Here is a 13,527-nt window from a genome sequence, read left to right on the forward strand (position 1 = left end):
CTGCCAGTTACTTTTAACACAAAACTCTCTAAGTTTTTATGTACTCTGCGTCCAAATGGGGGACCCTCGGGTGTATAATTAAGCTTCTGAAAAAATGATTGGGGGATTTCCTGAAGGGGTAGTCTACAGTGAAACAGGATTAACAGCCAGGCAAGGCATCTGCCCCAGGGGCTACAGGCCCTCAGGGGGCCCAGCCACTCAAGGTTCACCATGTCGTGGCAATTAGTTAGTGGTAATTCAATTAACTGAGAATGTGTTTGTTGATACCGTGTGCACCATTATAAACTGAAATGTTAGCCACCTTAAAGCAACACCTGTATTATTACCTAATCTTGGGGCCTTATCTAGTCGAGAAGGGCCCTGAGTTAAAGTCTATATGTTTAAAGTCTTGTTATATGGTGCAGTTTACCAGGCAAATTGCTGCATAATACTTATACAATGCACAGAGACTGAAAAAAACCCCAAACTGGGTCATGTGGGCTATTATATTGAAGGCCCACCGTAGGTGTCTGATTTCAAAAGTAGTCCATACCATAAATGTGTTTCGGTATTATCAGATCAGCATGTACCGTATCTGGTGAGTATGATATGACTTGAAACTAATTTTTTTATGGAATTAACAATAAGATTTTGCACAATTTAGGTTGATACTGGTTATAGATGAACATACAAGTGGCCTTATCTACCTCACCTTCTGGACTCTGGAGACACAATGAACATCTCCGGAGTACTTATTGATGTCTTTATTCATATTTCTTCTGTCTACTATCTGTATATGGACTTTTGATGTGCCACTGGAAACATTACAGATTCAAGTTACAAGTGTTGATCATGATTGAATAATATATAACTTTTAAAAAGTCTGATGATCATTCAATATGCCAATGAATAGCTATATTCAATGGAAAAAAAATGCATTGCCTTTAAGTGAAAAGAATAAATTCTATTCAGTAATACCAGCTGGTGGCCTTTGACACACTCATGCTGCTGCTGTTGCTTCTCTGTGGGCTGGACCTCATTTAATCATGAGTATTTGAATTAATGTCAGCTGTCATCAGCTCAGAGCACTGTAATGTTACCACTATATATCCAAAGTGCAGTAAACAATATATGAGTGGATGCATATGCAAGAGAATATTCAGTTTTTAGTATGTATTAATTAATTTGTCAATGATGGTTTGTATTCTATATGTTCCCACGCCCATAGAGAAACTATATGTATATTTTCTATGTAATTAAAAAAAGAATTTTTGTTCCACAAAATCAACTAAAACATTGATATTTGTGTGTGTTTTGGCTACTTGTCTGCGTGCACTAAATTAGGACAGGTGGGTTACTTAAAATGATTATTACAATTAAAAAAAACATTTATTAGACACTTTCCAAATATCTGTCTGGATCTATCTGTCTGGGCTTGCATGTTGCAGATGCGCATGCGCACCGTGGGCCAGACTCGTGCTTGTTTTCCCAAGCCTCGCGTCTTCGGGCTTTGTCGTTCACCTCCGTACCTAGTTGTTGCTCGTCTGAGGTCTGAACGATGATTGACAATAATGGCGACGCGTTTATTCTGAGTTGACTCGAGGGGAACCCTCTCTGGTTGACAAAGGGAACGTCTCGGATGGATTTTCAGCTCGACGGACAGAAAACAACAAGGATAAGGACTACATTTACCTCAAACGGAAAGGACTTGCTAGCCAGGAGAGGTTTATCCTGCTAGCATTGCTACAGCTAGCAACTCGGCTCGGCTAGCTTGCTAAGTTGAAGAGGTGGCATTCTTCTGTGTGGAGTGGAGGAGAGAGACACAGCCAGCTTGCAGATCTGGCTAAGCTAGCAATGTGGCTACTTAATAGGCTTTTGGGCTAAACGTTTATTTAGTTTCTCATTCTCTAAGTCAACGCCGAGGAGGCACTGGCTTACAGTTACCGTTAGCTTGTGGAGGATAGTTTTCTAGGAGGCTCCAACAGCCTCCTTTAGGTAGCTAACTTAGCTAGCAGGCTAGCTTTGTGGATTGTTCGTCTCCTTTCCTGTTAGGACTTGCTCGCACTTGGGATTTGTGGAAACTGTCCACCAGCGGCTTTGAAACTTGTAATATTGCACGTCCTTTTTTTTAAGCAAAAATGACTACTGGCAGGAATAACCGAGCGATGATGGAAGGAGTTGGAGCCAGAGTGGTCCGCGGACCCGACTGGAAGTGGGGGAAGCAGGATGGTGGAGAGGGACATGTTGGCACCGTGAGGAGTTTTGAAAGTCCAGAGGAGGTGGTGGTTGTCTGGGATAACGGGACGGCTGCTAACTACCGTTGTTCTGGAGCGTACGACGTGAGGATATTAGACAGTGCTCCAACAGGTAACTTTATGCCAAATGTCGAGTTATGCTCCACGTAAGAGATACTTTATAGATATAGTTTCATGGTCTATATTTTGAGGCTTCTGTGGGTGCAGGAATGAGATCGATAAAACGTTGCTGCTGTAATTAATGTATTACTGTATGGTAGTAAGGCTAAGCTGTCTGCCGTTCAAAATAGTTATGTTGTTGAAGAAACGTTTAGTGTAAACAATTCTCGGAAGCATTCTTCTGTGTTGAAGGCAGACAATGTCAGCTTGACTTCCCCGATGTGTGTATGTGTGTGTGTGTGTGTGTGTGTATGTATATATATATATATATATATATATATATATATATATATACACACACATACATACATATATATATATATATATATATATATATATATATATATATATATATATATATATATTTAAAAACAAGTATTTAAATACATCCTGTCTGAACAGATGTAGCTATGTCACATACAGCACTAGTCAAGATATGCCAATAAGCTGATATATCTATACACACAGGATATGCACGTTAAGAATATGTGATTTTATATTACACCTTGAGATGAAAACATTTCAACATTCTATAAAAGTATATCAGTAAGATGTAGATGTAAAAAGTGTCAATCCTTACAATTTCTCGAATTTCTATTTAAGTGAAAACAATATAACTGTGCTTAGAGTTTAGCACATGTGTGCATAGTTCTGCGTTGTGTGTACATAATAGAGAAAACTTTAATACAAGCATTCAATTTGTAACGCTGCAAATATATAAATATTGCAATCATTTCATCAGTGGGCCACAGGCTCGATCACTATTGTGTTACCTTCTTTGGCGATGTTGACTTAACATTTATTGAAAGGAAAATCTTGATATTGCCACTTTAGATACAACTTCACCATTTTGTTTTGCTTTATGTCTCTGTACTTGTCATAGTATTAATTGCCAACACAGTTACAATTTGCAGCATGTATCCCATTGACTGGCTCCATATATCATAACCTGATGATGCAGTCACGTGATAAGGAGCGGAAGAGGTTTTTTGGTGGTTCTTAACATGATCTTGAAGGATCAACCACATCTTGAAAAAGATGTGATTCAAGCCCTTAACTCCAAAATTAGTCAAGCTGTTCTCACGTTAACAGGTGTGGGATATAGCCCTCCTAAAAGGTAATATGGACTAGGATTATGTGGAATATGTTCCATTGTGTGCACAATTATGTCAAATTGTTGATTAATTCTGCCCCTCCTCAGGCATCAAGCATGACGGAACCATGTGTGACACCTGCCGTCAACAGCCCATCATCGGCATTCGCTGGAAATGTGCTGAGTGCACCAATTACGACCTTTGCACAACCTGTTACCATGGAGACAAGCATCACCTGAGACACCGCTTTTACCGGATCACCACCCCAGGCAGCGAGAGGTTAGCTTAACCCAAACATTAGCCGGTGTTGTGCTCTCACCTTAGAGACCCGCCGTTGTATACGATAGAAGTCTAGCCAGGTAATCCACGCACTTTATTGTGATTGGTGGCCCCGCCCCTATTCGTCTGGCCTTATGTTGCTGTGTGTGTGTGTGTGTGTGTGTGTGTGTGTGTGTGTGTGTGTGTGTGTGTGTGTGTGTGTGTGTGTGTGTGTGTGTGTGTGTGTGTGTGTGCGCGTTTTTCTATCCTGGTGGGGTCCGTGACCTGACATATCACTCACGCCATGGGGACCAATTTTCTCTGTGGGGACCAACCCCTGGTCCCCACAGGCACGAGCATTGCAATCAATAGAAAACAGCCTGCTGATATGCCTGGTGCCGTTTTTTTGAAGAAAAAAAAATGGACCCCACAGAGCTGATTTTCACTACTTTGTGTGTGACCTAGTGGTGAGAGGGGGTATTGCAGTGTGTGTCGTTGCACTGGTGGGGACCGTTTTCCAGACAAAGTGTGTAAGTGTGTGACTCAAATAAACTTCATATTTCATAGATATTATCACAATTTGTGCACTTTAACCTTTTACAAACGAGGCCTATTTGCAGGCCTCAGCTAGAATAAAGATAAGAAATACCTAATTAAGTGTATAATTAAATAAAAAAATAAAAAAAAAATAATTTTTTTAATATATTTTTGAGATGAGAAAAATCATGGAACTATCAGAATACATGTTACAGGTTAACATAAGATAAGGATGGAACACAGCACAACTTGGAAAATTCAAAAGCTCGCTCTGGAAATAGCAATTTCAGGATATTGTTTTTTGGAAAGTATGGAAATCCAAGATTTTAAATATGCTCAGCTCTTAGAACAACTGATATAGGCTCTATATACACAGTTATACATAGATACAGTGAAACATTTATAAAATATAGAGCATATAAAATTAAAAAACTGATTAAATATTCCAATATTTGAATAATTTTTTTTTTCTAAATTCAAAAACACTCTATATCGCTTCTATGTATCACTCCTGATGTTCAATGAATCAAAAGACAGAAGATTGGACCTTTTTTGAGTGTTTTAAGCTCTTTCTAAGCCCTTTTTAGTTGTTTAGTTTAAGGTCAAATACTGCTTTAGGTTCAGCCCACTCTCTCTGTTCAGGGCTGTATCTCAGCCCCCCTTTCTCCGATTTTCACCATTGAGACATCCTTCGAACCGTAGGAGCCAATAGAATTGCTAATAATAGAAAGCTAGATGATTGACAGCACTATTAGCCAATAAAGCTCAAAAACGTCCCAGCTCTGAAATCTGATTTGCTGAGCTTCCAACCCTCCCAAGAATCCGAGGAGTGTCGGAGAGACACGAATCGAACGGATTCACACGGAGCACCAGCAGCTGGACATACATGCAGTGGAAGTACGGAGATATTCCATTTTTTTGCTGAGATTCGACCAAAAGTAAGTACAATATTCGATGAAAGCTGTGTGACTTTTTGTGTTCGAAGCTGAATATCTCTGCGATGGTTTACCGGGGAGAGAAATGGAAACTATGTCCGTAATCTCCGTCAGGCGGACATGCTTTTTCATGCTGCATGTTCGTAGGTAGCACGTTGCTAACGGAGTGTAGCAGCTGTTTTCTCCGGTCTGTCCCAGTCATATCGAGTATGATTTATGATATTTTGTTATTTGTTTGCTTGGCTGATGGGAGATGTGTTTGTCTCATGTAGAAGTGACCTTGTTCATGTTGTTCCCAGGACGCTGAGGTTTCTGCAGAACTATAACATCATTATATTCGTTCTTCGTGGGTTCTCTGCCAGTTACTTTTAACACAAAACTCTCTAAGTTTTGATGTACTCTGCGTCCAAATGGGGGACCCTAAAGTCCAAAGGACCTCCAAGTGTTTTAAGTTGAGACTTAAGGGCAATAAGGGCCTGAAAGTGGACAGCTATAGTACACAGAACCAAGTAAGAGACACAAACGTTCCCCAGTACTTAAACTGAAACTATAGGTTTGCCGGTGTTCTGATATTTATACAAACTGACACTTTAAGCTAGCCAGTGTTCTGATATTCATACAAACCAAAGCTACAAGTCAGCCAATGTTCTGATATTCATACAAACCAAGGCTAGAAGTTAGGTCATGCTCTAATATTCATCCAAACTAAGGCTATAAGTTAGCCTTGTTCTGATATTTATACACACTTTAGGGCTATAAGTTAGCTGTAGTTCTGATATCTATACAAGCATGAAGCTATAAGTTAGCTGGTGTTCTGATATTTATACATGCATGAAGCTGTAAGTCAGCTGGTGTTCTGATATTTATACAAACCAGTGCTATAAGTCAGCTGGTGTTCTGATATTTATACAAACATGAGGCTACAGTTAGTTGGTGTTCTGATATTCACACAAACCAAGGCTATAAGTCAGCAGATGTTTTGATATTAATACAAACTATAGGGCTGTAAGTTAGCCATTGGTATGAGAACCATGGCTATAAGTTAGCCGTGTTCTGATATTTATTCAAACTGAGACAAGAAGTTAGGTTGTGCTCTAATATTCATACAAACTAAGGCTATAAGTAAGCCGGTGTTTTGATATTCTTACAAACTGAGGCTATATGTCAGCCATTGTTCTCATATTCATATAAACTGTGGCTATAAGTAAGCAGTGTTCTGATATTTATACACACTATAGGGCTATATGTTAGCTGATGTTCTGATATATATATATATACAAGCATGCGGCTATTAGTTAGCTGGTGTTCTGATATGTATACAAGCATGAGGCTACACTTAGCTGGTGTTCTGATATTCGCACAATCCGAGGCTATAAGTTAGTTGGTGTTCTGATATTTCTACAAATTATAGGGCTGTACGTTAGTCAGTGTTCTGATATTAATGCAAGTGATGGCTATTAGTTAGCTGATCTTCTGATATTTGTACAAGTCAAGGCTACAAGTTAGCCATGTTCTGATACTGATACAAGCACGAGGCTATAAGTTAGCTGGTGTTCTGATATTCACACAAACCGAGGCTATAAGTCAGCAGATATTTTGAGTCATACAAACTGAGGCAATGAGTAAGCAGTGTTCTAATATGAATACACACCATAGGGCTGTACGTTAACCAGTGTTCTGATAACAAACTATGGCAATAAGTTAGCTGATGTTCTGATATTTACACAAGCCAAGGTTCTAATATTCATACAAACTGAGACTATAAGTTCGGTCATGCTCTAATATTCATACAAACTAAGGCTATAACTTAGCCTCGTTCTGATATTTATACACACTTTAGGGCTATAAATTAGCTGTAGTTCTGATATCTATACAGACATGAAGCTATAAGTAAGCTGATGTTCTGATATTTTTACAAACCATTGCTATAAGTTAGCTGATGTTCTGACATTGAATACAAACTGAGGCTATAAGTTAGCTGGTGTGCTGATATTCAAACAAACTGAGACAATAAGCTAGCTGATCTGACATTTATACCAACTGAGGCTATAAATTGGTAGTTTTCTGATATTTATACAAGCATGAGGCTTTAAGTTAGCTAATGTTCTGATATTTATACCAACTGAGGCTATAAGTTAGCTGGTGTACTGACATTAAATACAAACTGAGGCTATAAGTTAGCTGGTGTTCTGACATTCAAACAAACTGAGACTATAAGTTAGCTGGTGTGCTGATATTAAAAACAAACAGGCTATAAGTTAGCTGATGTTCTGATATTTATACCAACTGAGGCTATAAGTTAGCTGGTGTTCTGACATTCAAACAAACTGAGGCTATAAGTTCGCTGATGTTCTGATATTCAAACAAACGGAGACTATAAGCTAGCTGATGTTCTGATATTTATACCAACTGAGGCTATAAGTTAATTGTGTTCTGATATTTATACAAGCATGAGGCTATAAGTTAGCTGGTGTTCTGACATTCAAACAAACTGAGACTATAAGTTAGCTGGTGTGCTGATATTAAATACAAACTGAGGCTATAAGTTAGCTGATGTTCTGATATTTATACCATCTGAGGCTATAAGTTAGCTGGTGTTCTGATATTCAAACAAACTGAGGCTATAAGTTAGCTGATGTTCTGATATTCAAACAAACGGAGACTATAAGCTAGCTGATGTTCTGATATTTATACCAACTGAGGCTATAAGTTAGCTGGTGTTCTGACATTCAAACAAACAGACTATAAGTTAGCTGGTGTGCTGATATTAAATACCAACTGAGGCTATAAGTTAGCTGGTGTTCTGACATTTAAACAAACTGAGGCTATAAGTTAGCTGATGTTCTGATATTCAAACAAACGGAGACTATATGCTAGCTGATGTTCTGATATTTATACCAACTGAGGCTATAAGTTAATAGTGTTCTGATATTTATACCAACTGAGGCTATAAGTTAATAGTGTTCTGATATTTATACAAGCATGAGGCTATAAGTTAGCTGATGTTCTGATATTCAAACAAGCAGAGACTATAAGCTAGCTGATGTTCTGATATTTATACCAACTGAGGCTATAAGTTAGTAGTGTTCTGATATTTATACAAGCATGAGGCTATAAGTTAGCCAGTTCTATATATTTTCAAGAAACACAAATTAAGCAATGCAATGGTACTATTTCTGCACTGACTCAAAGAAGTGAGGGAGGAACACACTTTTCCTGACATTTGCGGTCCCCAGTTTACCTATCCCCATCCCCCACTCGCGGCAGTCTCTCACTTTCCTGTTGACCATCAGAAGGAACACGAGGCATCAGCAGCAGGCCGCACAAAGTACGGACAGAAACACAACTGATGGCCAAGAAGGAAAACAAATGACAGCAAAGTAAGTAACATTACATAAAACTAAACCGTTAACCGTTTTAGTTGATATTTGTTAGGCTAAGCACATGTGGCGGCTGCGGGCGGCGTGTCGTGTCGGAGCCGAACTACGCAGTGAGTTAGACAGAGAGCCTCTCAACGATGAACGGGTCTAAATGTAGAAACAGTCAGTTGGTCACTAGTGGAAACGGACTTAGTCTGCTTTGTGTTAGTTTAAGTTTCAGTCGGACTTTAGTTGCAGCTATTTTAAATACGAGGACGCATCGCTTTCATCCGCTCCATCTGCTCTGCACGTCCGCACTTACTCACTCATGTAAGAAGCAGGTTAGAAACCCGTTTAGCGTCACCTGCACTGGTCTCTGAAATCCACTACCCTGTCCCCAGAAACCATACTTCTTGTTGACAGTCATGCAAGTTAAGAAGCCAGCTGACTGGAGAAAGCCACTGTAAGCTGATGAATTAAGTGCAGGTTAACACACTGACTAGAGCTTCTTGAACTTCACTCAAGCCAGTTTATTATCTCTATAACAAGTTTTTAAGTATGGAAGATTATTACTTTGAATAGGTTCAAGCATGGACTTGATTAACTTTATCTCCACAAGCTGTAAACATTAAGTTTTCTTGACTTAAATATAGCCAGGTTAACTGTAGAGCTGGTCACACCTCAAATGACATATTACTATTAGAAGTTAAAAGTGATGGATCTCTAGGTAAATAGACGTCACATCAACTGTTCTGTGTTTAACCTCTTGCAGACAGTGCACCATCCACCAGGCTGAGCGCACGCTTAGATCGCCTGAGGAAGCATCACAATCAATGCTTATTCAGGCACATGGAATATGAAAAACACCAAATGCAGGTAATGATGGTGGGGCTCTTTAAAAAGTGATACAGTATTCATAGAACCAAGACTTGAACATCTGATCTTAAATTACAAAGACTTTTCAATGGGGCCTCCTGCACATTATGTTTTAGTTTTAGTAATAAAGAAAATGTGTGTATGAGTGTAGAGATCTGGCTCTTCAGCTCTTTGTGAACGTCTTGTTCTGGAGAAATGGTAATATGTGTTTGTCTCTGGTGTTTAGTCCTCAGGAAGTCCAAACCCAGAGAGGGAGACCTCATCAGCACCAAGCCTTCCATCTGAGCTACTGGAGTCTTCCAAGTGTTTGGTAAGTGTCAAACAAGTAGTGCTTTTAGTTTGTCCCATATGACAGCCTCCTGATAGGTTACTTTACTTTAACCTGGCCTTCATGGCTGGTATGTTATATATACATGTAAATGCATATCTTCCCCCAAATTCTATATACTTTGCCTCTTTGACCTGAAAAACTCACACATTACATGACAGTGGTTTAGCAGACGCTTTTATCCGAAGCGACTTCCAATTCAGATTCTATCACACCGTAGGCACAGCTACGGGAGACATTTCAAGGTGAAGTGTCTTGCTCAAGGACACCTCGACATGCGACTGGTGGAGCAGGAGCCGGGGATCAAACTGCCGATCCTCTGATTGAAGGACGGCCCTGCTCTCCACTTAGTCACAGTCACCACACCATGACTAAACTATGTGTTAATACAGCTCAATATAAGTGTAATGAAACAAATACTTGAACAAATAATACATTTATATAAGAAACAAATTGAATTGGAAATTAAACATGAAACCCTTTTCTTTAACGAACACATTTAAAGGGTTAATTAGCTCTCCATGACAGCTAGCTCTATCATGCACACTCTCCTCTTCTCTCTCACACACACACACACTATCTCTATCTCTCGGTGTGTCTCTTTCTTTTTCTCTTTCTCTCCTTGATGCAAGCAGACCAGTTCATAGCAGTGAAACAATTAGAAAGGGCGAAGGGAGAGACAGAGAACTGCAATTTTTAATGTTGACACACTAAACACCTTTTCTATTTTTCTCTTTCTGAAACTCATTTTCTTGAGAAATGCTAATACATGTGTCCTCTGTATTTGCCTCTCTCCCTGCTGTTTTAGCCCTCAGGAAGTCCAAACAAAGATGGGGAGATCTCATCACGATCAGAACTTTCATCTGAGCCACTTGCAGCTTCCAAGAGCTTGGTAAGTGTCAAACAAACCCTTTGAACTGGTCCTGTCCCTAATGACAGGCCTCCTAATAGTTTACTTCACCCTGTTATTGTTACTTCCCAGTTACAATGCAAGTATCCACCCAGGTAATCAGAAATGACTGATGACATTGAGCCCATAGGTATCTGACAGACTTATTTACACTTTCTTACATTATATCCTTGTTTTTATATAGACTTAGGAATTAAAAAGATAGTGATTTTAACATCACTCATTATTTTGACAGAAACCTCAACACTTAAGAGAGGAAAGGAGACTGTTGAGTCTGACAGTCATGATGGTGCTTCAGGTGCTTTTACACATTAAAGGTTGTGTTTGTTTTTTGTTGGTGATATGTCTTAACTCAACCTTTCATCAAACTTAAGAAAAAATATATATAAATAAATTGACTGATTAATGACATACAGGTCTATCTTTCTTCAATATTTTAATAGGATTCTCAACACCTAAGAGAAGACTGCAAGTGTCTGGCAGTGAGGACCCTACAACAGGTATTTCACACACTAAATGCACGCCTTGGTATTTGTCAATTACCTACTTTTACAAAAATGGTTGAATTAAAAAAAAGAATGTGCTTGCGTTCTGATATTCTACCAAATTTACACAAACTGATTTTGAACTGAAAAAATAGAATACTGAATTAAAATTAGGCTGTCGGGCAGAAATCTGTGGTGGAGCCAGTCACCTGGGCTCTACCTCAGCTGGCTGGATTCTTTCAACGAATTGATTGATCTGCTGCATGAAGCAGACGAGCAGCTTTTGGCTAATCTTCTCAACCAACTCATTCCTTCAAGATTTGCTGCCATTGCCCAGTTGACTGGCTCCTCCCACATACATTTAATTGACAGCCTGATTTGTAAACTGAGTCAGATGATTGTTTATATTATATTATAGTACAGTGGTTGATGATTTTAATAGACTAGGTGACAATTGAGTGGTTGGCATATTTGCAGAAAGTTGGTTGTAAAAACAGTTACCATGCGCAGTATTGCAATCACTGTTTTTTTCATATTTGCGTCCCCTGTTATTCTGTAGTGGCAACCTACATAATTTTCATTATTTACTCTTCTAATAGGACCCCAAATATTCAACAGTGGACAGCCGACCTCTGATGATCCAGACAGTGTTGATCCTGCTATCACAGGTAACCCACAGATTGAGGCCATGGCACTTGGTGTCTGCATGTCCATTGCCCTTTTCTGACTGAACAGTTAAACAGGCATTATAAAACAAGGTCAGATTGGCAGCTTTCTCAAACTCACTTGATGATTTTGTTTCAAAGCTGCAGATTGCTCCAAGTATCACTTTTATTATCTGAAAAGACACCCTGTCTGTACATGGTTGAAACAAAATACAGAATTAACTGATTATTTTTTAGCAATCTTAAAAAAAACATAAGAAATGTAAGGATTAATGATATACAGTGCTATTAATTAAGTGACTGATTGATTAGTGTTTAGCATTTCTGCTTTCCTTCTAAGAAACTTTGATTCCTGGTCAGTAAATGTGCCTACTGAACCTCCCGATGTGTAATTTTGGATAGTGGTAACACTAAAACAGGTATATCACGCGCTCATTGCAGAGAAATATGACCACGTTTAAAAAAATGTTTGCTTTAATTTGAGAGATATGTAGTTAGTTTGTATAGACCACCAGTCTTCACACTGGAGCAAATACATACAGATAATTAAAACAAAGCAGTTAATAAGTAAATTGATGCCAACTTCTGATTTCTGTTATTGATATACTCATCATTTGTTATTTTTACAGGATCAAGATCTAAGAAAAAACAGTGCCCTGAGTCAAACAGAGGTGACCCTAAAACAGGTATTTCACACACTGAATGCTCTCCTTCTATTTTGTTACCTGTTTTTACAGAAAGATAGACAGATAGATAAGAAATTAAAAGAATAATGTCCTATCGTTTTAATATTCTACCTTCTTATTATTCTTTATCACAGTCCTGTTTAATCTGTCACTCACTTCAGTTATGTTGAGGGCTTGTGCATCCTAGCCTGATTGAAAAGGTTTCGATGAATGGCTACATTTAGACATTGAGGTTGTCTGGGTTATCTCCAATTGAGGCTCTAAAATCCTGATATAATCTGTTTTGGCCTATAAATCCGAATTCTCTCCTGTCTACCATATATGTTTATTTGCAGCCAAGCACATGCACATTTCCAATTGGATTTAAGTCAATATGTTATTTATTTTCATGTTTAAAGATGCTGTCATTTTAACAGTACTTTCCTGCTAGAGTTCATGAACAAATTGCGCAGCTCTTGAGGTGGGCAGGTTAATGCTAAGCAGTTGAATTTGGTATGTACAGCTGTGAAAATCTTTTTGAAGTCTTATTACTAGATCTACTGTTCAGTTTCTGACAGGAGAATACATACACCTCAGTCAATTTAAAGTTGACACCTACTAGCTTATATTAAAGTCAACACAATAGGGGTGTCTGCCATCTGAAGTTGTCCATGTGTATCTACTCTCCTGGTACAAACTGAACAGCTGACCTGGTAAATAAGACAATTTCCACAGTTGAACATATGAAACTCCATAAATCAGCCAACTCAAGTGCTGTGTTGGTACCTGAAAAGACAGTAGGCTGCTCTTAAAGTGACAGCAGCTCTATACAGGGAAATGTTTTGACTTAATCCACTTCAAAACATGAGTGCGCAAGTCTTAAAATACTATATATTTTAATGGGTGGGAAAGGAATTTGGTTACTGACCATCTGCAGGTAACATTGTTTTCAGTAAGAGATAAGACCTCTGTACTGACAACAGGAAATAGTGCCATGTAAATATAGTAAATCGTTCAGCTTA

The 13,527-nt window shown here is 38.7% G+C and overlaps 1 protein-coding gene across 5 annotated transcripts in view; it reads left to right on the forward strand.

Moving 5' to 3' along the window:
* The first annotated feature begins 1,499 nt into the window (after positions 1-1,499).
* mib1 (MIB E3 ubiquitin protein ligase 1) overlaps positions 1,500-13,527 on the forward strand; it is a 63,894-nt gene continuing 51,866 nt past the window's right edge. For all 5 annotated transcript variants that reach the window (XM_068738036.1, XM_068738037.1, XM_068738038.1 and 2 more), the window contains exons 1-2: positions 1,500-2,346; positions 3,595-3,766. In XM_068738036.1, coding sequence (XP_068594137.1) covers positions 2,118-2,346; positions 3,595-3,766 — 401 coding nt within the window. In that variant the 5' untranslated portion in view covers positions 1,500-2,117. The remainder of the gene's footprint in view (positions 2,347-3,594; positions 3,767-13,527) is intronic.

The sequence above is a fragment of the Cebidichthys violaceus genome, unplaced genomic scaffold (assembly GCF_023349555.1).
Source record: "Cebidichthys violaceus isolate CVI_PGR_0920_01 unplaced genomic scaffold, fCebVio1.0.p SCAF_8, whole genome shotgun sequence".
NCBI classification, from domain to species: Eukaryota; Metazoa; Chordata; class Actinopteri; order Perciformes; family Stichaeidae; genus Cebidichthys; species Cebidichthys violaceus.